The sequence below is a fragment of the Salvelinus fontinalis genome, chromosome 33, assembly GCF_029448725.1.
Source record: "Salvelinus fontinalis isolate EN_2023a chromosome 33, ASM2944872v1, whole genome shotgun sequence".
Lineage (NCBI taxonomy): Eukaryota > Metazoa > Chordata > Actinopteri > Salmoniformes > Salmonidae > Salvelinus > Salvelinus fontinalis.
Window position 1 is genome coordinate 643,601 of NC_074697.1, and position 26,977 is coordinate 670,577.

The 26,977-nt window shown below is 43.1% G+C and overlaps 1 protein-coding gene across 4 annotated transcripts in view; it reads left to right on the forward strand.

The window, feature by feature from the left end:
* The window catches only part of LOC129831624 (contactin-5-like), an 804,231-nt gene that overhangs the window by 447,028 nt on the left and 330,226 nt on the right, over positions 1-26,977 (forward strand). For 3 of the 4 annotated variants that reach the window (XM_055894962.1, XM_055894963.1, XM_055894964.1), the window contains 2 exons: positions 2,687-2,810; positions 21,123-21,298. In XM_055894962.1, coding sequence (XP_055750937.1) covers positions 2,687-2,810; positions 21,123-21,298 — 300 coding nt within the window. Of the gene's footprint in view, positions 1-2,686; positions 2,811-3,377; positions 3,391-21,122; positions 21,299-26,977 lie in introns of those variants that run through there. The other variant, XM_055894965.1, reaches the window with a different exon arrangement.

The following is a 26,977-nucleotide window of genomic DNA, read 5'->3' on the forward strand; positions in this document are numbered from 1 at the left end:
AGAGTACTAGAGCCCAGCACTATAAAGGGAATAGAGTACTAGAGCCCAGCACTATAAAGGGAATAGATTACTAGAGCCCAGCACTATAAAGGGAATAGAGTACTAGAGCCCAGCACTATAAAGGGAATAGAGTACCTGAGCCCAGCACTATAAAGGGAATAGAGTACTAGAGCCCAGCACTATAAAGGGAATATAGTACTAGAGCCCAGCACTATGAAGGGAATAGAGTACCAGAGCCCAGCAATATAAAGGGAATAGAGTACTAGAGCCCAGCACTATAAAGGGAATAGAGTACTAGAGCCCAGCACTATAAAGGGAATAGAGTACTAGAGCCCAGCACTATAACGGGAATATAGTACTAGAGCCCAGCACTATGAATGGAATAGAGTACCAGAGCCCAGCACTATAAATGGAATAGATTACCAGAGCCCAGCACTATAAAGGGAATAGATTGCTAGAGCCCAGCACTATAAAGGGAATAGAGTACTAGAGCCCAGCACTATAAAGGGAATAGATTACTAGAGCCCAGCACTATAAAGGGAATAGAGTACTAGAGCCCAGCACTATAAAGGGAATAGAGTACTAGAGCCCAGCACTATAAAGGGAATAGAGTACCTGAGCCCAGCACTATAAAGGGAATAGAGTACTAGAGCCCAGCACTATAAAGGGAATATAGTACTAGAGCCCAGCACTATGAAGGGAATAGAGTACCAGAGCCCAGCACTATAAATGGAATAGATTACCAGAGCCCAGCACTATAAAGGGAATAGATTGCTAGAGCCCAGCACTATAAAGGGAATAGAGTACTAGAGCCCAGCACTATAAAGGGAATAGATTACTAGAGCCCAGCACTATAAAGGGAATAGAGTACTAGAGCCCAGCACTATAAAGGGAATAGAGTACTAGAGCCCAGCACTATAAAGGGAATAGATTACTAGAGCCCAGCACCATAAATGGAATAGAGTACTAGAGCCCAGCACTATAAAGGGAATAGAGTACCAGAGCCCAGCACTATAAATGGAATAGAGTACTAGAGCCCAGCACTATAAAGGGAATAGAGTACTAGAGCCCAGCACTATAAAGGGAATAGAGTACCAGAGCCCAGCACTATAAATGGAATAGAGTACTAGAGCCCAGCACTATAAAGGGAATAGAGTACTAGAGCCCAGCACTATAAAGGGAATAGAGTACTAGAGCCCAGCACTATAAAGGGAATAGAGTACTAGAGCCCAGCACTATAAAGGGAATAGAGTACTAGAGCCCAGCACTATAAAGGGAATAGAGTACTAGAGCCCAGCACTATGAAGGGAATAGAGTACCAGAGCCCAGCACTATAAATGGAATAGATTACTAGAGCCCAGCACTATAAAGGGAATAGAGTCCTAGTGCCCAGCACTATAAAGGGAATAGAGTACTAGAGCCCAGCACTATAAAGGGAAAAGAGTACTAGAGCCCAGCACTATAAGGGGAATAGAGTACTAGAGCCCAGCAATATAAATGGAATAGAGTACTAGAGCCCAGCACTATAAAGGGAATAGATTACTAGAGCCCAGCACTATAAAGGGAATAGAGTACCAGAGCCCAGCACTATAAATGGAATAGAATACTAGAGCCCAGCACTATAAAGGGAATAGATTACTAGAGCCCAGAACTATAAAGGGAATAGAGTACTAGAGCCCAGCACTATAAAGGGAATAGAGTACCAGAGCCCAGCACTATAAAGGGAATAGAGTACTAGAGCCCAGCACTATAAAGGGAATAGAGTACTAGAGCCCAGAACTATAAAGGGAATAGAGAACCAGATTGATTTTGCATCCCAGTATTACACTTTATATACAGTACCAGTCAAACGATCGGACACACCTACTCATTAAAGGGTTTTTCTTTATTTGTCCTGTTTTCTACATTGTAGAATAATAGTGAAGACATCAGGACTATGAAATAACAGATATGGAATCGTGTAGTAACCAAACGAGTGTTGAACAAATCAACGTATATTTTATATTTGAGATTCTTCAAAGTAGCCACCCTTTGTCTTGATGACAGCTTTGCCCACTCTTGGCATTCTCTCAACCAGCTTCATGAGGTAGTCACCTGGATTGCATTTAAAAAAACAGGTGTGGTTTGTTAATAGTTAACTTGTGGAATTTCCTTCCTTCTTAATGCATTTCAGCCAATGAGTTGTGTTGTGACAAGGTAGAGGTGCTACACAGAAGATAGCTTTGGTGAAAGACCAAGTCCATATTATGGCAAGAACAGCTCAAATAGGCAGCGAGAAACAACAGGCCATCATTACTTTAAGACAGAGGTCAGTCAATCCGGAACATTTCAAGAACTTTTAAAATTTGTGGAGTCGCAAAAACCGTCAAGAGCTTTGATGAAACTGTCTCTCATGAGGACCACCACTTGAAAGGAAGACCCAGAGTTATCTCTGCTGCAGAGGATAAGTTCATTACAGTTACCAGCATCAGAAATTGCAACACACTGTCAGTTAGCAACACCACGTCCACCTCTGGTAATAGAATAATTCAGTACTGTTGTAACTCCCTCTAAAATCATCTGATTTAACACTGAATTATGTAGTGTTGGAACATCCTCACTCCCAAAACCATCAGACGTTTCGGTGGCAACCTTCTTCAATGTGTGAATCTCCCTCAAACTCTTCTCTGTCTTCTCCGTGTTTTAGAGAGTGAAGAGTTTGGGCCAGTGTTTGTCCAGGAACCAGATGACGCCATCTTTCCGTTGCACTCTGAGGAGAAGAAAGTGATGATGAGCTGTGAAGCCAGAGGCAACCCTGTACCTGCATACAGGTATGACTCTGTCTCTGTCTCTAACCCTGTACCTGCATACAGGTATGACTCTGTCTCTGTCTCTAACCCTGTACCTGCATACAGGTATGACTCTGTCTGTCTCTAACCCTGTGACTGCATACAGGTATGACTCTGTCTCTGTCTCTAACCCTGTACCTGCATACAGGTATGACTCTGTCTCTGTCTCTGACCCTGTACCTGCATACAGGTATGACTCTGTCTCTGTCTCTAACCCTGTACCTGCATACAGGTATGACTCTGTCTCTGTCTCTGACCCTGTACCTGCATACAGGTATGACTCTGTCTCTGTCTCTAACCCTGTACCTGCATACAGGTATGACTCTGTCTCTGTCTCTAACCCTGTACCTGCATACAGGTATGACTCTGTCTCTGTCTCTAACCCTGTACCTGCATACAGGTATGACTCTGTCTCTGTCTCTGACCCTGTACCTGCATACAGGTATGACTCTGTCTCTGTCTCTAACCCTGTACCTGCATACAGGTATGACTCTGTCTCTAACCCTGTACCTGCATACAGGTATGACTCTGTCTCTGTCTCTGACCCTGTACCTGCATACAGGTATGACTCTGTCTCTCTGTCTCTCTGTCTCTCTGTCTCTCTGTCTCTCTGTCTCTGTCTCTCTGTCTCTGTCTCTGTCTCTCTGTCTCTCTCTCTCTGTGTCTCTGTCTTTGTGTCTCTCTCTCTGTTTTCTGTCTCTGTCGCTCTGTCTCTCTCTGTTGCTCTGTGTCTCTGTGTCTCTGTCTCTGTTGCTCTGTGTCTCTCTGTCTCTGTCTCTGTTGCTCTGTTGCTCTGTTGCTCTGTTGCTCTGTTGCTCTGTTGCTCTGTTGCTCTGTTGCTCTGTCTCTGTCTCTGTGTCTCTGTGTCTTTGTGTCTCTATGTCACTGTTTCTGTGTCTCTGTGTCTCTGTCTCTGACAAAGTGAAAAATCAGTTGATGTGCCCTTGAGCAAGGCACTTACCGCTAATTTGCTCCAGGGGAGCCGTACTACTACGGCTGACCCTGTAAAACAACACTTTTCACTGCACCTATCGTACTACTACGGCTGAGCCTGTAAAATACCTATCTGGTGGATGTGACCCTGTAGAACACCTATCTGGTGGATATTACCCTGTAGAACACCTATCTGGTGGATGTGACCCTGTAGAACACCTATCTGGTGGATGTGACCCTGTAGAACACCTATCTGGTGGATATTACCCTGTAGAACACCTATCTGGTGGATGTGCCCCTGTAGAACACCTATCTGGTGGATGTGACCCCGCAGAACACCTATCTGGTGGATGTGACCCTGTAGAACACCTATCTGGTGGATGTGACCCTGTAGAACACCTATCTGGTGCATGTGACCCTGTAGAACACCTATCTGGTGGATGTGACCCTGTAGAACACCTATCTGGTGGATGTGACCCTGTAGAACACCTATCTGGTGGATGTGACCCTGTAGAACACCTATCTGGTGGATGTGACCCTGTAGAACACCTATCTGGTGGATGTGACCCTGTAGAACACCTATCTGGTGGATGTGACCCTGTAGAACACCTATCTGGTGGATGTGACCCTGTAGAACACCTATCTGGTGGATGTGACCCTGTAGAACACCTATCTGGTGGATGTGACCCTGTAGAACACCTATCTGGTGGATGTGACCTTGTAGAACACCTATCTGGCGGATATGACCCTGTAGAGCACCTATCCGGCGGATGTGACCCTGTAGAACACCTATCCGGTGGATGTGACCCTGTAGAACACCTATCTGGGGGATGTGACCCTGTAGAACACCTATCTGGTGGATATTACCCTGTAGAACACCTATCTGGTGGATATTACCCTGTAGAACACCTATCTGGTGGATGTGACCCTGTAGAACACCTATCTGGTGGATATGACCCTGTAGAACACCTATCTGGTGGATGTGACCCTGTAGAACACCTATCTGGTGGATGTGACCCTGTAGAACACCTATCTGGGGGATATTACCCTGTAGAACACCTATCTGGTGGATATTACCCTGTAGAACACCTATCTGGTGGATGTGACCCTGTAGAACACCTATCTGGTGGATGTGACCTTGTAGAACACCTATCTGGTGGATGTGACCCTGTAGAACACCTATCTGGTGGATATTACCCTGTAGAACACCTATCTGGTGGATATTACCCTGTAGAACACCTATCTGGTGGATATGACCCTGTAGAACACCTATCTGGTGGATATGACCCTGTAGAACACCTATCTGGTGGATATGACCCTGTAGAACACCTATCTGGTGGATATTACCCTGTAGAACACCTATCTGGTGGATGTGACCCCGTAGAACACCTATCTGGTGGATGTGACCCTGTAGAACACCTATACGGTGGATGTGACCCTGTAGAGCACCTATCTGGTGGATGTGACCCTGTAGAACACCTATCTGGTGGATATTACCCTGTAGAACACCTATCTGGTGGATATTACCCTGTAAAACACCTATCTGGTGGATGTGACCCTGTAGAACACCTATCTGGTGGATGTGACCCTGTAGAACACCTATCTGGTGGTTGTGACCCTGTAGAACACCTATCTGGTGGATGTGACCCGGTAGAACACCTATCTGGTGGATGTGACCCTGTAGAACACCTATCTGGTGGATGTGACCCTGTAGAACACCTATCTGGTGGATATGACCCTGTAGAACACCTATCTGGTGGATATTACCCTGTAGAACACCTATCTGGTGGATATTACCCTGTAGAACACCTACCTGGTGGATATTACCCTGTAGAACACCTATCTGGTGGATATTACCCTGTAGAACACCTATCTGGTGGATATTACCCTGTAGAACACCTATCTGGTGGATATTACCCTGTAGAACACCTATCTGGTGGATATTACCCTGTAGAACACCTATCTGGTGGATATTACCCTGTAGAACACCTATCTGGTGGATATTACCCTGTAGAACACCTATCTGGTGGATGTGACCCTGTAGAACACCTATCTGGTGGATGTGACCCTGTAGAACACCTATATGGTGGATGTGACCCTGTAGAACACCTATCTGGTGGATGTGACCCTGTAGAACACCTATCTGGTGGATGTGACCCTGTGGAACACCTATCTGGTGGATGTGACCCTGTAGAACACCTATCTGGTGGATGTGACCCTGTAGAACACCTATCTGGTGGATGTGACCCTGTAGAACACCTATCTGGTGGATGTGACCCTGTAGAACACCTATCTGGTGGATATTACCCTGTAGAACACCTATCCGGTGGATATTACCCTGTAGAACACCTATCTGGTGGATGTGACCCTGTAGAACACCTATCTGGTGGATGTGACCCTGTAGAACACCTATCTGGTGGATGTGACCCTGTAGAACACCTATCTGGTGGATATTACCCTGTAGAACACCTATCTGGTGGATATTACCCTTTAGAACACCTATCTGGTGGATATTACCCTGTAGAACACCTATCTGGTGGATATGACCCTGTAGAACACCTATCTGGTGGATGTGACCCTGTAGAACACCTATCTGGTGGATATTACCCTGTAGAACACCTATCTGGTGGATGTGACCCTGTATATCAATCAATCAAATGAAATTTATGAAGCCCTTTTTACATCAGTCGATGTCACAAAGTGCTGTACAGAAACCCAGCCTAAAACTCCAGACAGCAAGCAATGCAGGTGTCGAAGCACAGTGGCTAGGAAAAACTCCCTAGAAAGGCCAGAACCTAGGAAGAAACCTAGAGAGGAACCAGGCTATGAGGGGTGGCCAGTCCTCTTCTGGCTGTGCCGGGTGGAGATTATAACAGAACATGGCGAAAAAGTTCAAACGTTCATAAATGACCAGCATGGTCAAATAATAATAACCATAGTGGTTGTAGAGGGTGCAACAAGTCAGCACCTCAGGAGTAAATGTTAGTTGGCTTTTCATAGCCGATCATTCAGAGTTAAACAGCAGGTGGGGTAGATATAGAGTTGAAAACAGCAGGTACGGGACAGGTAGCAGGTCTGGGACAGGTAGAAGGTCTGGGACAGGTAGCAGGTCTGGGACAGGTAGCAGGTCTGGGACAGGTAGAAGGTCTGGTAGCACGTCTGGGACAGGTAGCACGTCTGGGACAGGTAGTCAGGTAGCAGGACAGGTAGCATGTCTGGGACAGGTAGCACGTCTGGGACAGGTAGCAGGTCTGGGTCAGGTAGCAGGTCTGGGACAGGTAGAACGTCTGGGACAGGTAGCAGGTCTGGGTCAGGTAGAAGGTCTGGGACAGGTAGCACATCTGGGACAGGTAGCAGGTCTGGGTCAGGTAGCAGGTCTGGGACAGGTAGCAGGTCTGGGTCAGGTAGCAGGTCTGGGACAGGTAGCACATCTGGGTCAGGTAGCAGGTCTGGGTCAGGTAGCAGGTCTGGGACAGGTAGCACGTCTGGGACAGGTAGAACGTCTGGGACAGGTAGCAGGTCTGGGACAGGTAGCAGGTCTGGGACAGGTAGCACGTTTGGGACAGGTAGCAGGTCTGGGACAGGTAGCACGTCTGGGACAGGTAGCAGGTCTGGGTCAGGTAGCAGGTCTGGGACAGGTAGCACATCTGGGACAGGTAGCAGGTCTGGGTCAGGTAGCAGGTCTGGGACAGGTAGCACGTCTGGGACAGGTAGCACGTCTGGGACAGGTAGCACGTCTGGGACAGGTAGAACGTCTGGGACAGGTAGCAGGTCTGGGACAGGTAGCAGGTCTGGGACAGGTAGCACGTTTGGGACAGGTAGCACGTCTGGGACAGGTAGCACGTCTGGGACAGGTAGCACGTCTGGGACAGGTAGCACGTCTGGGACAGGTAGCACGTCTGGGACAGGTAGCACGTCTGGGACAGGTAGCACGTCTGGGACAGGCAGCAGGTCTGGGACAGGTAGAAGGTCTGGGACAGGTAGCACGTCTGGGACAGGTAGCACATCTGGGACAGGTAGCAGGTCTGGGACAGGTAGCACGTCTGGGACAAGGTAGCACGTCCAGTGAACAGGTCAGGGTTCCATAGCCGCAGGCAGAACAGTTGGAGCAGCAGAAGCTGGAGCAGCAGCATGACCAGGTGGAAGAGAGAAAGAGAGAATTAGAGGGAGCTTTCTTTAATTCACACAGGACACTGGATTATATGAGAAATACTCCAGATATAACAGACTGACTCTAACCCCCCTGACACATAAACTATTGCAGCATGAATACTGGAGGCTGAGACAGGAGGGGTCAGGAGACACTGTGGCTCCGTCTGACGATACCCCCGGACAGGGCCAAGCAAGCAGGATATAACCCCACCCACTTTACCAGAGCACAGCCCCCACACCACTAGAGGGATAACTTCAACCACCAACTTACCATCCTGAGACAAGGCTGAGTATAGCCCACAAAGATCTCCCCACAAACCCGTGGGGGGCGTCAACCCAGACAGGAAGACCTTGTCAGTGACTTGACTCAACTCACTCAAGTGACGCACCCCTCCTAGGGACGGTATGGAAGAGCACCATTAAGCCAGTGACTCAGCCCCTGTAATAGGGTTAGAGGCAGAGAATCCCAGTGGAGAGAGGGGAACCGGCCAGGCAGAGACAGCAAGAGCGGTTCGTGGCTCCAGTGCCTTTCCGTTCACCTTCACACCCCTGGGCCAGACTACACTCAATCATAGGACCTACTGAAGAGATTAGTCTTCAATAAAGTCTTAACCTGTCTAGGACTGGTTCCGCTAGCGGAACCTCTCGCCAACAGCCAATGAAATTGCAGGGCGCCAAATTCAATCAACAGAAATCTCATAATATATATTTTTTAAACATACAATTATTAGACACCACAAATTATCGTAAACTTTTTAGGGTGTCTGGAGTAAATCCTTACCGTCCAACTAGTTGAAGAAAGAGTATTCCTCATGTACGGGGTGAGTAATCGCTTTCCTGATATCAAGAAGCTATTTACGGTCATAAGAGACGGTGGCAGAAACATTATGTACAAAATAAGTTACAAATAATGGGAAAAAAACACACAATAGCACAATTGGTTAAGGAACCATAAAACGTCAGCCAACTCCTCTGGCGCCATTATCATACAGTGGTAGTTATGGGTAGTATATACAGTGATAGTTATGGGTAGTATATACAGTGATAGTTATGGGTAGTATATACAGTGGTAGTTATGGGTAGTATATACAGTGGTAGTTATGGGTAGTATATACAGTGGTAGTTATGGGTGGTATATACAGTGGTAGTCATGGGTAGTATATACAGTGGTAGTTATGGGTGGTATATACTGTGGTAGTTATGGGTAGTATATACAGTGGTAGTTATGGGTAGTTATACAGTGGTAGTTATGGGTAGTTATACTGTGGTAGTTATGGGTAGTATATACAGTGGTAGTTATGGGTAGTATATACAGTGGTAGTTATGGGTAGTATATACAGTGGTAGTTATGGGTAGTATATACAGTGGTAGTTATGGGTAGTATATACAGTGGTAGTTATGGGTAGTATATACAGTGGTAGTTATGGGTAGTATATACAGTGGTAGTTATGGGTAGTATATACAGTGGTAGTTATGGGTAGTATATACAGTGGTAGTTATGGGTGGTATATACTGTGATATTATAAAAGCTCTGTCAAGTTTGTTGTTGGTCCTTGCTTTTCAAGTCGTGCCATAGCTGTAACTAGGCCACTCAGGAACATTCAATGTTGTCTTAGTAAACAATTCCAGGGTAGATTTGGCCTTGTGTTTCAGGTTATTGTCCTGCTGAAGGGTGAATTCATCTCCCAGTGTCTTGTATCTAGCTAACAGATGTTTAATGATGACGAGAGACAAGAACTTCAGTAAATAATGATTTAAGAAGTAATTCATAAATAGGCAACAAGAACTTCTGCAAATGGCCTCCCGAGTGGCGAAGCGTTCTGAGGCAGAGCATCGCAGTGTTACGGCATCACTATAGCCTGGGGAGTCCCGTAGGGCAGTGCACAAATGGCCCAGCGTCATTCAGGTAGGGGAGGGTTAGGCCGGAAGGGGGGGCGTTACTTGGCTCATCGCACTCTAGCAACTCCTTGGAGTCAACATAAGTCAGAAATAGCATTATAAATATTCACTTACCTTTGACGATCTTTGTCAGAATGCACTCCCAGGAATCCCAGTTCCACAATAAATGTTTGATTTGTTCCATAAAGTTCATAATTTATGTCCAAATACCTCCTTTTGTTAGCGCGTTTGGTAAACAAGTCCAAACGCGCGTGCAAGTCCAGCGGAAAGTACGGACGAAAAGTCCAAAAAGTTCCGTTACAGTCCGTAGAAACATGTCAAACGGTGTATAGAATCAATCTTTAGGATCTGTTTAACATAAATCTTCAATAATGTTCCAACCGGAGAATTCCTTTGTCTTCAGAAATTCAATGGAAAGCAAGCAAACTCATGTGAAAGCACATGGTCAGCTCATGGCACTCTGGGAGAGACCTTACTCAATCTCCTCTCATTCGCCCCCACTTCACAGTAGAAGCCTCAAACAAGGTTCTAAAGACTTTTGACATCTAGTGGAAGCGTTAGGAAGTCCAATATGACCCCATAGACACTGTATATTCGAAAACCAATGAGTTGAAAAACTACAAACCTCAGATTTCCCACTTCCTGGTTGGATTGTTTCTCAGGTTTTTGCCTGCCATATGAGTTCTGCTATATTCACAGTTTTAGAAACTTCAGAATGTTTTCTATCCAAATCTACTAATTATATGCATATTCTAGCTTTTTGGCTGAGTAGCAGGCAGGTTAATTTGGGGACGCTTTTCATCCAGAATTCCGAATGCTGCCCCCAAATCTAAATCTAAGGATATTTTATGTCAATAGCAGTCAATTATTAATCGTCACCTTATTCAGTCTCATCTGAACGTCGTACAATTATTGGTTACGAACCCTGGCTAGCAAGTTGAATCAGCAATACAAAAATTTGTGTAATTATTTATTTACTAAATACCTAAATAATCACATAAAAGAAAAAGTCCCTAGCGGACGAAACCGATATGACGTCAGGTTACACAAAGAAAGGGGGTTGGGTTTGAATGAAAGAGCTGTCAACGTCGTGTGTATAGGTGGCAGGGAAGTCAGACGCAGGAGAGTAAACGATGTGTATATGGAGACTTTTAATAAACGTCCATGACATGCTCCAAACACGAGTAATATACATATATCAAAATAAAATGGGTACAAGGACCCATCGCACACCTATACACTAATAAAACAACACTTGACATACAACAATCTCTGACAAACACATGAAGGGAAACAGAGGGTTAAATACACAACAGGTAATGAATGGGATTGACAACAGGTGTGTGGGAAGACAAGACAAAAACCAATGGAAAATGAAAAATGGATCGATGATGGCTAGAAGACCGGTGAAGTCGACCGCCGAACACCGCCCGGACAAGGAGAGGCAACGACTTCGGTAGAAGTCGTGACAAGAGCGGGAAGACTGAGGTACAAAGGAGATTGGGTCTCTATTGGACCTTGAGAAGCTAAGCTACCGTAAATACAGAATCTTATGCATTCTAATAACCGCCTATTCGGAAAAGGAAAATGCAAGATATATATAGTTGAAGTCGGAAGTTTACATACACCTAAGCCAAATACATTTAAACTCAGTTTTTCACATTCCCTGATATTTAATCCTATTAAAAATTCAATTTTTAGGTCAGTTAGGATCATCAAGAGAATGACTTATTTCAGCTTTTCTTTCTTTCATAACATTACCAAGGGTCAGAAGTTTTCATACACTCAATTAGTATTTGTTAGCATTGCATTTAAAATTATTAACTTGGGTCAAGTTTTTGGGGAAGCTTCCACAAGCTTCCCACAATAAATTGTGTGAATTTTGGCCCATTCCTCCTGAAAGAGCTGGTATATCTGAGTCAGGTTTGTAGGCCTCCTTGCTCGCAAATGTTTTTTCAGTTCTTCCCATACATTTTCTATAGGATTGAGGTCAGGCCTTTGTGATGGCCACTCCAATACCTTAACTTTGTTGTTCTTAAGCCATTTTGCCACAACTTTGGAAGTATGCTTGGGGTCATTGTCCATTTGGAAAACCCACTTGTGACCAAGCCTCAACTTCCTGACTGATGTCTTGAGATGTTGCTTCAATATAACCACATAATTTTCCTCCCTAATGATGCCATCTATTTTGAGAAGTGCACCAGTCCCTCCTGCAGCAAAGCACCCCACAACATGATGCTGGCACCCCCATGCCTCACGGTTGTGATGGTGCTCTTCGGCTTGCAAGCCTCCCCCTTTTTCCTCCAAACATAACGATGGTCATTATGGCCAAAATATTGTATTTTTGTTTCATCAGACCGGAGAACATTTCTCCAAAAAGTACGACCTTTGTCCCCATGTGCAGTTGCAAACCGTAGTCTGGCTTTTTTATGGCGGTTTTGGAGCAGTGGCTTTTTCCTTGCTGCGCGGCCTTTCAGGTTACGTCGATATAGGACTCTTTTTACTGTGAATATAGATACTTTTGTACCTGTTTCCTCCAGCATTTTCACAAGGTCCTTTGCTGTTGTTCTGGGATTGATTTGCACTTTTCGCACCAAAGTACGTTCAACTATAGGAGACAGAATGTGTCTCCTTCCTGAGCGGTATGATGGCTGCAAGGTCCCATGGTGTTTATACTTGCGTACTATTGTTTGTACAGATGAACGTGGTACCTTCAGGTGTTTGGAAATTGCTCCCAAGGATGAACCAGACTTGTGGAGGTCTACCATTTTTGTCTGAGGTCTTGGCAGATTTCTTTTGATTTTCCCATGATGTCAAGCAAAGAGTTTGAAGGTAGGCCTTGAAATACATCCACAAGTACACCTCCAGTTGACTAAAATTATGTCAATTAGCCTATCAGAAGCTTCTAAAGCCATGACATCATTTTCTGGAATTTTCCATGTTGTTAAAGTCACAGTCCACTTAGTGTATGTAAACTTCTGACCCACTGGAATTGTGATACAGTGAAATAATCTGTCTGTAAACAATCGTTGGAACAATGACTTGTGTCATGCACAAAGTAGATGTCCTAACCGACTTGCCAAAACTATAGTTTGTTAACAAGAAATTTGTGGAGTGGTTGAAAAACTAGTTTTAAATACTCCAAGTAAACTTCCGACTTCAACTGTATTTACACTGAGCTGTGCTTCGATAGATGGGTCGAAGATGGAAGACTGGTTTGCCCAGCAGAGATCTCCCTTGTCCTTTGTAGAATTTGTCTTGTCGTAGTGTTGTAGGGTGGATACGTTGTACCCTGTCTTCTCAGGAGATTGTATGTCCTTTCCTAGGTCACGTAAATTTACAGCTGCTGCTGATAACTCAGCGTCTAGGATGTATCACTTCTTTAGTGAATAAGAGTTCAAAGTTCATACCAAGTTCCCATCTTCAGCTCGTGCTGTATTCTGGCTGGTCTAGTAGAAATTCACCATTCCAGCGTGGTGATCGTCACCTCCACGTTGAAATTAGCCCTTTTAAGCATAGTAGGGACACCAGTCCTCACGTCATCGGGAACATAGGTTTAACTTCCGTCTGCAGGTTTTTGTAGAGGGGTAGAATCGGGCGTGTTTCATAGTTCTCAACCAATGTCTGTTCACTTGGGTGTGGCCACTGAGTGAGCATAGTTTACTTTATGAAAACAATTATCTAATTTAGAAGCTAAAATTACATTTAATATTTTTACAAAGTTTCATATTTAAACATTTAAATTGCACAACAATTCAATGTGAATCTGATAACTAGAATGTGTAGAGTTTCCAATATGCAATTTATGTCGTCCTATCATCAGATTTAATGTCCCAACCACCAACTGATCTGACATCGTATTCTTTAAGTACCAACGGACACTTTCAACTAGTTACAGAAATATTGTTTTTACCCCCAACCTTTTGATGTTACCAGACTCTCTATATTTTAACAAAGGGCTTTCCAAGAGTCCATTTTGTAGAGTGGAGAGATAAGGGGGAAAGGTATTTATGGGGGTCATAAACCTCCCCAACAGGGCAACGTCATGACACAATGCATCATACTACTATGGCTGACCCTGTAAACAACCTATCATACTACTATGGCTGACCCTGTAAAACAACACCTATCATACTACTATGGCTGACCCTGTAAAACAACACCTATCATACTACTATGACTGACCCTGTAAAACAACACCTATCATACTACTATGACTGACCCTGTAAAACAACACCTATCATACTACTATGACTGACCCTGTATAACAACACCTATCATACTACTATGACTGACCCTGTACAACAACACCTATCATACTACTATGACTGACCCTGTACAACAACACCTATCATACTACTATGGCTGACCCTGTAAAACAACACATTACACTGCACCTATCATACTACTATGGCTGACCCTGTATAACACCACCTATCATACTACTATGACTGACCCTGTACAACAACACCTATCATACTACTATGACCCTGTAAAACAACACATATCATACTACTATGGCTGACCCTGTAAAACAACACCTATCATACTACTATGACTGACCCTGTAAAACAACACCTATCATACTACTATGACTGACCCTGTAAAACAACACCTATCATACTACTATGGCTGACCCTGTAAAACAACACCTATCATACTACTATGACTGACCCTGTAAAACAACACATTACAAGGCAGCTATCAAACTACTATGACTGACCCTGTAAAACAACACCTATCATACTACTATGACTGACCCTGTAAAACAACACCTATCATACTACTATGACTGACCCTGTAAACAACACCTATCATACTACTATGACTGACCCTGTAAAACAACACCTATCATACTACTATGACTGACCCTGTAAAACAACACCTATCATACTACTATGGCTGACCCTGTATAACAACACCTATCATACTACTATGGCTGACCCTGTACAACAACACCTATCATACTACTATGACTGACCCTGTAAAACAACACCTATCATACTACTATGGCTGACCCTGTAAACAACCTATCATACTACTATGGCTGACCCTGTACAACAACACCTATCATACTACTATGACTGACCCTGTAAAACAACACCTATCATACTACTATGGCTGACCCTGTAAAACAACACCTATCATACTACTATGACTGACCCTGTAAAACAACACCTATCATACTACTATGACTGACCCTGTAAAACAACACCTATCATACTACTATGGCTGACCCTGTAAAACAACACCTATCATACTACTATGACTGACCCTGTAAAACAACACCTATCATACTACTATGACTGACCCTGTAAAACAACACATTACAAGGCAGCTATCAAACTACTATGACTGACCCTGTAAAACAACACCTATCATACTACTATGACTGACCCTGTAAAACAACACCTATCATACTACTATGACTGACCCTGTAAACAACACCTATCATACTACTATGACTGACCCTGTAAAACAACACCTATCATACTACTATGACTGACCCTGTAAAACAACACCTATCATACTACTATGGCTGACCCTGTATAACAACACCTATCATACTACTATGGCTGACCCTGTACAACAACACCTATCATACTACTATGACTGACCCTGTAAAACAACACCTATCATACTACTATGGCTGACCCTGTAAACAACCTATCATACTACTATGGCTGACCCTGTACAACAACACCTATCATACTACTATGACTGACCCTGTAAAACAACACCTATCATACTACTATGGCTGACCCTGTAAAACAACACCTATCATACTACTATGACTGACCCTGTAAAACAACACCTATCATACTACTATGACTGACCCTGTAAAACAACACCTATCATACTACTATGACTGACCCTGTAAAACAACACCTATCATACTACTATGACCCTGTAAAACAACACCTATCATACTACTATGACTGACCCTGTAAAACAACACCTATCATACTACTATGACTGACCCTGTAAAACAACACCTATCATACTACTATGACTGACCCTGTAAAACAACACCTATCATACTACTATGACTGACCCTGTAAAACACCACCTATCATACTACTATGGCTGACCCTGTAAAACAACACCTATCATACTACTATGGCTGACCCTGTAAACAACCTATCATACTACTATGACTGACCCTGTAAAACAACACCTATCATACTACTATGACTGACCCTGTAAAACAACACCTATCATACTACTATGGCTGACCCTGTATAACAACACCTATCATACTACTATGGCTGACCCTGTACAACAACACCTATCATACTACTATGACTGACCCTGTAAAACAACACCTATCATACTACTATGACTGACCCTGTAAAACAACACCTATCATACTACTATGGCTGACCCTGTACAACAACACCTATCATACTACTATGACTGACCCTGTAAAACAACACCTATCATACTACTATGGCTGACCCTGTAAAACAACACCTATCATACTACTAGAACTGACCCTGTAAAACAACACCTATCATACTACTATGACTGACCCTGTAAAACAACACCTATCATACTACTATGACCCTGTAAAACAACACCTATCATACTACTATGACTGACCCTATACAACAACACCTATCATACTACTATGACTGACCCTGTAAAACAACACCTATCATACTACTATGGCTGACCCTGTATAACAACACCTATCATACTACTATGGCTGACCCTGTACAACAACACCTATCATACTACTATGACTGACCCTGTAAAACAACACCTATCATACTACTATGGCTGACCCTGTAAACAACCTATCATACTACTATGGCTGACCCTGTACAACAACACCTATCATACTACTATGACTGACCCTGTAAAACAACACCTATCATACTACTATGGCTGACCCTGTAAAACAACACCTATCATACTACTATGACTGACCCTGTAAAACAACACCTATCATACTACTATGACTGACCCTGTAAAACAACACCTATCATACTACTATGGCTGACCCTGTAAAACAACACCTATCATACTACTATGACTGACCCTGTAAAACAACACCTATCATACTACTATGACTGACCCTGTAAAACAACACCTATCATACTACTATGGCTGACCCTGTATAACAACACCTATCATACTACTATGGCTGACCCTGTACAACAACACCTATCATACTACTATGACTGACCCTGTAAAACAACACCTATCATACTACTATGGCTGACCCTGTAAACAACCTATCATACTACTATGGCTGACCCTGTACAACAACACCTATCATACTACTATGACTGACCCTGTAAAACAACACCTATCATACTACTATGGCTGACCCTGTAAAACAACACCTATCATACTACTATGACTGACCCTGTAAAACAACACCTATCATACTACTATGACTGACCCTGTAAAACAACACCTATCATACTACTATGACTGACCCTGTAAAACAACACCTATCATACTACTATGACCCTGTAAAACAACACCTATCATACTACTATGACTGACCCTGTAAAACAACACCTATCATACTACTATGACTGACCCTGTAAAACAACACCTATCATACTACTATGACTGACCCTGTAAAACAACACCTATCATACTACTATGACTGACCCTGTAAAACACCACCTATCATACTACTATGGCTGACCCTGTAAAACAACACCTATCATACTACTATGGCTGACCCTGTAAACAACCTATCATACTACTATGACTGACCCTGTAAAACAACACCTATCATACTACTATGACTGACCCTGTAAAACAACACCTATCATACTACTATGGCTGACCCTGTATAACAACACCTATCATACTACTATGGCTGACCCTGTACAACAACACCTATCATACTACTATGACTGACCCTGTAAAACAACACCTATCATACTACTATGACTGACCCTGTAAAACAACACCTATCATACTACTATGGCTGACCCTGTACAACAACACCTATCATACTACTATGACTGACCCTGTAAAACAACACCTATCATACTACTATGGCTGACCCTGTAAAACAACACCTATCATACTACTAGAACTGACCCTGTAAAACAACACCTATCATACTACTATGACTGACCCTGTAAAACAACACCTATCATACTACTATGACCCTGTAAAACAACACCTATCATACTACTATGACTGACCCTATACAACAACACCTATCATACTACTATGACTGACCCTGTAAAACACCACCTATCATACTACTATGACTGACCCTGTAAAACAACACCTATCATACTACTATGACTGACCCTGTAAAACAACACCTATCATACTACTATGACTGACCCTGTAAAACAACACCTATCATACTACTATGACCCTGTAAAACAACACCTATCATACTACTATGGCTGACCCTGTAAAACAACACCTATCATACTACTATGGCTGACCCTGTAAACAACACCTATCATACTACTATGACCCTGTAAAACAACACCTATCATACTACTATGACTGACCCTGTAAAACAACACCTATCATACTACTATGACTGACCCTGTAAACAACACCTATCATACTACTATGACTGACCCTGTAAAACAACACCTATCATACTACTATGACTGACCCTGTAAAACAACACCTATCATACTACTATGACTGACCCTGTACAACAACACCTATCATACTACTATGACTGACCCTGTAAAACAACACCTATCATACTACTATGACTGATCCTGTAAAACAACACCTATCATACTACTATGACTGACCCTGTAAAACAACACCTATCATACTACTATGACCCTGTAAAACAACACCTATCATACTACTATGACTGACCCTGTAAACAACACTGATCATACTACTATGACTGACCCTGTAAACAACACCTATCATACTACTATGACTGACCCTGTAAAACAACACCTATCATACTACTATGACTGACCCTGTAAAACAACACCTATCATACTACTATGACTGACCCTGTAAAACAACACCTATCATACTACTATGACTGACCCTGTAAAACAACACATTACAAGGCAGCTATCAAACTACTATGACTGACCCTGTAAAACAACACCTATCATACTACTATGACTGACCCTGTAAAACAACACCTATCATACTACTATGACTGACCCTGTAAACAACACCTATCATACTACTATGACTGACCCTGTAAAACAACACCTATCATACTACTATGACTGACCCTGTAAAACAACACCTATCATACTACTATGACTGACCCTGTAAACAACACTGATCATACTACTATGACTGACCCTGTAAACAACACCTATCATACTACTATGACTGACCCTGTAAAACAACACCAATCATACTACTATGACTGACCCTGTAAAACACCACCTATCATACTACTATGACTGACCCTGTAAAACAACACCTATCATACTACTATGGCCGACCCTGTAAACAACACCTATCATACTACTATGGCTGACCCTGTAAAACAACACCTATCATACTACTATGACTGACCCTGTAAAACAACACCTATCATACTACTATGACTGACCCTGTAAAACAACACCTATCATACTACTATGACTGACCCTGTAAAACAACACCTATCATACTACTATGACTGACCCTGTAAAACAACACCTATCATACTACTATGGCTGACCCTGTAAAACAACACCTATCATACTACTATGACTGACCCTGTAAAACAACACCTATCATACTACTATGACTGACCCTGTAAAACAACACCTATCATACTACTATGACTGACCCTGTAAAACACCACCTATCATACTACTATGGCTGACCCTGTAAAACAACACCTATCATACTACTATGGCTGACCCTGTAAACAACCTATCATACTACTATGACTGACCCTGTAAAACAACACCTATCATACTACTATGACTGACCCTGTAAAACAACACCTATCATACTACTATGGCTGACCCTGTATAACAACACCTATCATACTACTATGGCTGACCCTGTACAACAACACCTATCATACTACTATGACTGACCCTGTAAAACAACACCTATCATACTACTATGGCTGACCCTGTAAAACAACACCTATCATACTACTATGACTGACCCTGTAAAACAACACCTATCATACTACTATGACTGACCCTGTAAAACAACACCTATCATACTACTATGACCCTGTAAAACAACACCTATCATACTACTATGACTGACCCTATACAACAACACCTATCATACTACTATGACTGACCCTGTAAAACACCACCTATCATACTACTATGACTGACCCTGTAAAACAACACCTATCATACTACTATGACTGACCCTGTAAAACAACACCTATCATACTACTATGACTGACCCTGTAAAACAACACCTATCATACTACTATGACCCTGTAAAACAACACCTATCATACTACTATGGCTGACCCTGTAAAACAACACCTATCATACTACTATGACTGACCCTGTAAACAACACCTATCATACTACTATGACCCTGTAAAACAACACCTATCATACTACTATGACTGACCCTGTAAAACAACACCTATCATACTACTATGACTGACCCTGTAAACAACACCTATCATACTACTATGACTGACCCTGTAAAACAACACCAATCATACTACTATGACTGACCCTGTAAAACAACACCTATCATACTACTATGACTGACCCTGTACAACAACACCTATCATACTACTATGACTGACCCTGTAAAACAACACCTATCATACTACTATGACTGACCCTGTAAAACAACACCTATCATACTACTATGACTGACCCTGTAAAACAACACCTATCATACTACTATGACCCTGTAAAACAACACCTATCATACTACTATGACTGACCCTGTAAACAACACTGATCATACTACTATGACTGACCCTGTAAACAACACCTATCATACTACTATGACTGACCCTGTAAAACAACACCTATCATACTACTATGACTGACCCTGTAAAACAACACCTATCATACTACTATGACTGACCCTGTAAAACAACACCTATCATACTACTATGACTGACCCTGTAAAACAACACCTATCATACTACTATGACTGACCCTGTAAAACAACACCTATCATACTACTATGACTGACCCTGTAAAACAACACCTATCATACTACCATGACTGACCCTGTACAACAACACCTATCATACTAATATGGCTGACCCTGTAAACAACCTGGTGGATGTGACAATAAACCCTTTTACGTCTCTATCTGTTCAAATTCATTCAAATCAAAACATCAGATGGTCTTTTTGTGTCAAGACATTTATATGTGATCTTTGTCTCTCTGCAGTTGGTTTATCAATGGAACAGAAGTGGATATTGAGGCAGTTCACCGTTACAGCTTGATCGACGGCAACTTGATAATAACCAACGCCAGTGAGACGGCAGACTATGGGAGATACCAGTGTAAGGCAGAGAACAACTACGGGACGGTCCTGAGTCGGGATGCACTGCTACAGTTTACCTGTGAGTATCTCTCTCTCTCTCTCTGATCTCTCTCTCTCTGACCTCTCTGATCTCTCTCCAACCTTCTCTCCGACCTTCTCTCTGATCTCTCTCCAACCTTCTCTCCGACCTTCTCTCTGATCTCTCTCCAACCTTCTCTCCGACCTTCTCTATGATCTCTCTCTGATCTCTCTCTCTGATCTCAAATTCAGATTGGTTTATTGGCATTAAATACAATTTGTAGATATTGCCAAAGCACTACAGTGGTACAGCATTTCAGTAAATACAGTACAATGCAATGAGGATAATGAAATCCAGTCCATTTCAGGAGTAATAATAATGGCATCAGTGTATAATCATGTATACAGGTACAAAACTACTGCTTTTGTATTTTGGAATCTTTGGTCTATTTAAATGAAACATATCAAATTGTGAATTGCTAATAAATAAACAATAAAACCTACATGGATGATGGTTCCACTATGTATGACTTGTACGTTATATACAATGTAAATACTTTAGGGAATGAATGGTCATGGGATGTCCCTCTGACTATGGCAATCACATACTATCTAGCAGTAATATGTGTGGTTTCTCCCTCACCCACCATCACATACTATCTAGCAGTAATATGTGAGGTTCCTCCCTCACCCACCATCACATACTATCTAGCAGTAATGTTTCTCCCTCTGACTATGGCAATCACATACTATCTAGCAGTAATATGTGGGGTTTCTCCCTCACCCACCATCACATACTATCTAGCAGTAATGTGTGTGGTTTCTCCCTCACCCACCATCACATACTATCTAGCAGTAATATGTGAGGTTCCTGTCACGATCTATCACAAGGATGACGCTGGAGAGACGAAGCAGGTACGGGGAGTAACATCTAATAAATAACGGACATGGAACGAGACATAAACAGCTTAGCAAACAGAAAAACAATCAATGCAGAAGCGGGGAACAGAGCTGGGGAACTGACACATATAGGGGAGGAAATGAACAGGTGATAAGAGAGTCCAGGTGAGTCCAATAACGCTGATGCGCGTGACGAGGAAAGGCAGGTGTACGTGATGGATGGCAGGAGTGAGTGATACAAGGCATTCTGGCGCCCTCAAGCGCCAGGGGGAGGGGAAGAGCGGGAGCAGACGTGACAGTACCCCCCCACTAGGGGCGCCACCCGGCGTCCCACCTGGGCAAACAGGCCGAGACATGGGCGCTGGGCAAGCCGGTTGAGGCGTGGAAGCACCACGAACCGGCTGGAGTGTGAGAGCCTGGCGAGCCGGCTGAGGCATGGGAGCCTGACGATCCGGCTGAGTCCAGACGCCTGTCGATCCCGCTGAGGAAACCCGATGATCCGGTGGATTGTGACGTGGGATGGGAAGCCACCGAGCCAACCGAGGCAATGAAACCTCTCGAGCCAGCCAGGGCATGAAAGCTCGACGGGCTGGCTTAGGCACCCCCGGTTCCATCGGCGGCAGAATCCACCCCCGACGTCACCGACAAAACAAATAAACAAAAAAACTCCTGGGCAGACAAGAACTGACGATCCAGCTGAGGCCCGACGTGGGATGGGCGCCATCCGAGCCAACCGGGGCAAGGAAACCTCTCGAGCCTGCTAGGGCGTGGAAGCCCGACGAGCAGGCTAGGCACCCCCGGTTCCATCGGTGGTTACCCAGAGCCGATGCCACTATACCAACCAGAACGCCAGTACTCCCCGATGCTTCGTGTGATGGCTTTTGCATTCTGTCACGATCTATCACAAGGATGACGCTGGAGAGACGAAGCAGGTACGGGGAGTAACATCTAATAAATAACGGACATGGAACGAGACATAAACAGCTTAGCAAACAGAAAAACAATCAATGCAGAAGCGGGGAACAGAGCTGGGGAACTGACACATATAGGGGAGGAAATGAACAGGTGATAAGAGAGTCCAGGTGAGTCCAATAACGCTGATGCGCGTGACGAGGAAAGGCAGGTGTACGTGATGGATGGCAGGAGTGAGTGATACAAGGCATTCTGGCGCCCTCAAGCGCCAGGGGGAGGGGAAGAGCGGGAGCAGACGTGACAGTTCCTCCCTCACCCACCATCACATACTATCTAGCAGTAATATGTGTGGTTTCTCCCTCACCCACCATCACATACTATCTAGCAGTAATATGTGGGGTTTCTCCCTCACCCACCATCACATACTATCTAGCAGTAATATGTGGGGTTTCTCCCTCACCCACCATCACATACTAGCTAGCAGTAATTTTTGGGGTTTCTCCCTCACCCACAATCATTCCCAGCTTTATGTCATTGGTAAATGCACAGAAGTTTAGAATTGATTGAGATATTTTCTTGAAGAAAAATGATCTTATTTGGTAGTATTTCTCACAGTAGAGGAGAAAGCACACTGTACCTCCCTGTGTCATGCGGTGACCACATAGACGCTCCTCTTTGGGTAGCCATCTCTATTATTATTTTACTTATTTTGGGGGGGGGTAGATCAGCTTTAATATTGCAGATAGATTGTGGCTCCCATCAATGTAATTGTCTGCATAATTTACCTTCCCCTATATATATATAGTGCATTCGGAAAGTATTCAGGCCCCTTGACTTTTTCCACATTTTGTTACTTTACAGCCTTATTCTAAAAGTGAATGAATATTGTTTTGTCCTCATCAATCTACACACAATACCCCATAATGACATCCCAATACCCCATAATGACATCACAATACCCCATAATGACATCCCAATACCCCATAATGACATCACAATACCCCATAATGACATCACAATACCCCATAATGACATCACAATACCCCATAATGACATCCCAATACCCCATAATGACATCACAATACCCCATAATGACATCACAATACCCCATAATGACATCCCAATACCCCATAATGACATCCCAATACCCCATAATGACATCACAATACCCCATAATGACATCCCAATACCCCATAATGACATCACAATACCCCGTAATGACATCACAATACCCCGTAATGACATCACAATACCCCATAATGACATCACAATACCCCATAATGACATCCCAATACCCCATAATGACATCGCAATACCCCATAATGACATCGCAATACCCCATAATGACATCACAATACCCCATAATGACATCCCAATACCCCATAATGACATCCCAATACCCCATAATGACATCCCAATACCCCATAATGACATCCCAATACCCCATAATGACATCCCAATGCCCCATAATGACATCCCAATACCCCATAATGACATCCCAATACCCCATAATGACATCACAATACCCCATAATAACATCCCAATACCCCGTAATGACGTCTCAATACCCCATAATGACGTCACAATACCCCTTAATGACATCACAATACCCCATAATGACATTCCAATACCCCTTAATGATATCACAATACCCCTTAATGACATCACAATACCCCATAAGGTCAATCTTCTTGGGTTTGATGCTACAAGCTTGGCACACCTGTATTTGGGGAGTTTCTCCCATTCTTCTCTGCAGATCCTCTCAAGCTCTGTCAGGTTGGATGGGGAGCGTTGCTGTACAGCTATTTTCAGGTCTCTCCAGAGATGTTTTATATTGATAAGCTTCATCAGATGACAGTCCTATAACATCAGGTTATACATACACTTATGTTTTGTTCGAAAATTTGCATATTTAGAGCTGAAATCAGTGGTTATGCATTGTGCTAACGTAGCATCTTTTTCCCACAACGTCCGGATATTTTACTGACACTTTTTCTGACACACATATTCTGACCAAATAGCTATTCATAAACATAACTAAAAAATACATGTTGTATAGGAAATGATAGATACACTAGTTCTTAATGCAATCACCGTGTTAGAATTCTAAAAATAACTTCATTACGATATGCAGTTTACGTTATGGCGAGAGCGTGCCCAAAACCTGGCCGCAAACTACTAGTTCACATGTACGACAGATATATGAAATATCATCATAAAATGGGTCCTACTTTTGATGATCTTTCATCAGAATGTTGTACAAGGGGTCCTTTGTCGGGAACAATCGTTGTTTGGATTTAGAATGACCTCTTCTCCAGTCAATTAGCACGGAAAGCTAGCAAAGTGGCGCGAAGCTCTCCTTCCTGAACATACGCAGACAAAGCAACACGCCTAACGTCCCGGAAAAATTTCAATAATCTAAAAAAACTATATTGAAAAAACATACTTTACGATGATATTGTCACATGTATCAAATAAAATCAAAGCCGGAGATATTAGTCGTCTATAACGACAGCTGTACAGAAGGCAATACCAGGTCCCTTCACGCGCTCTCCAGAAAACAGGAAACTGGTGACACGTCATACAAAGAGCTTTTATTCGACCCCAGATCAAGTTATACACTCCATTTCTTCTCTCACTGCCTGTCGACATCTAGTGGAAGACGTATGAAGTGCATGTATACTGATATATATCAAGGACATTTATAGGCAGGCCCTAGAACAGAGCATCGATTTCAGATTTTCCACTTCCTGTCAGGAAGTTTGCTGCAAAATGAGTTCTGTTTTACTCACAGATATAATTCAAACGGTTTTAGAAACTAGAGAGCGTTTTCTATCCAATAGTAATAATAATATGCATATTATGCAAGCAAGAATTGAGTACGAGGCCGTTTGAAATGGGCACCTTTTATCCGGCTACTCAATACTGCCCCTGCAGCCCAAACAGGTTAACGGCTCTTTTCTGTTTTTTTTATAATTAGCTGGTATCGGACTTATTCTGCTCTGCATGCATTATTTGGTGTTTTACGTTGTACACATTTATTTACAATGACGGCCTAGGAACAGTGGGTTAACTGCCTTGTTCAGGGGAAGAACGACACATTTGTACCTTGTCAACTCGGGGATTCGAACTTGCAACCTTTCAGTTACTAGTCCAATTTCACTTATAATTCACTGTATCACAATTCCAGTTGGTCAGAAGTTTACATACACTAAGTTGACTGTGTCTTTAAACAGCTTGGAAAATTCCAGAAAATTATGTAATGGCTTTATAAGCCTCTGATAGGCTAATTTACATCATTTGAGTCAACTGGAGGTGTACCTGTGGATGTATTTCAAGGCCTACCTTCAAACTCAGTGCCTCTTTGCTTGACATCATGGGAAAATCAGAAGTGTATTGTAGACCTCCACAAGTCTGGTTCATCTTTTGGAGCAATTTCCAAACGCCTGAAGGTACCACATTCATCTGTACAAACAATAGTACGCAAGTATAAACACCATGGGACCACGCAGCCGTCATACCGCTCAGGAAGGAGATGCGTTCTTTCTCCTAGAGATGAACGTACTTTGGTGAGAAAAGTGCAACTCAATCCCAGAACAACAGTAAAAGACCTTGTGAAGAGGCTGGAGGAAACAGGTACAAAAGTATCTATATTCACAGTAAAAAGAGTCCTATATCGACATAACCTGAAAGGCCGCTCAGCAAGGAAGAAGCCACTGATCCAAAACCGCCAATAAAAAAGCCAGACTGCTGTTTGCAATTGCACATGGGGATAAAGATCGTACTTTTTTGGAGAAATGTCCTCTGATCTAATGAAACAAAAAAAGATAATATTTTGGCCATAATGACCATCGTTAGTTTGGAGGAAAAATGGGGAGGCTTGCAAGCCGAAGAGCACCATCCCGACCGTGAAGTACGGGGGGGGGGG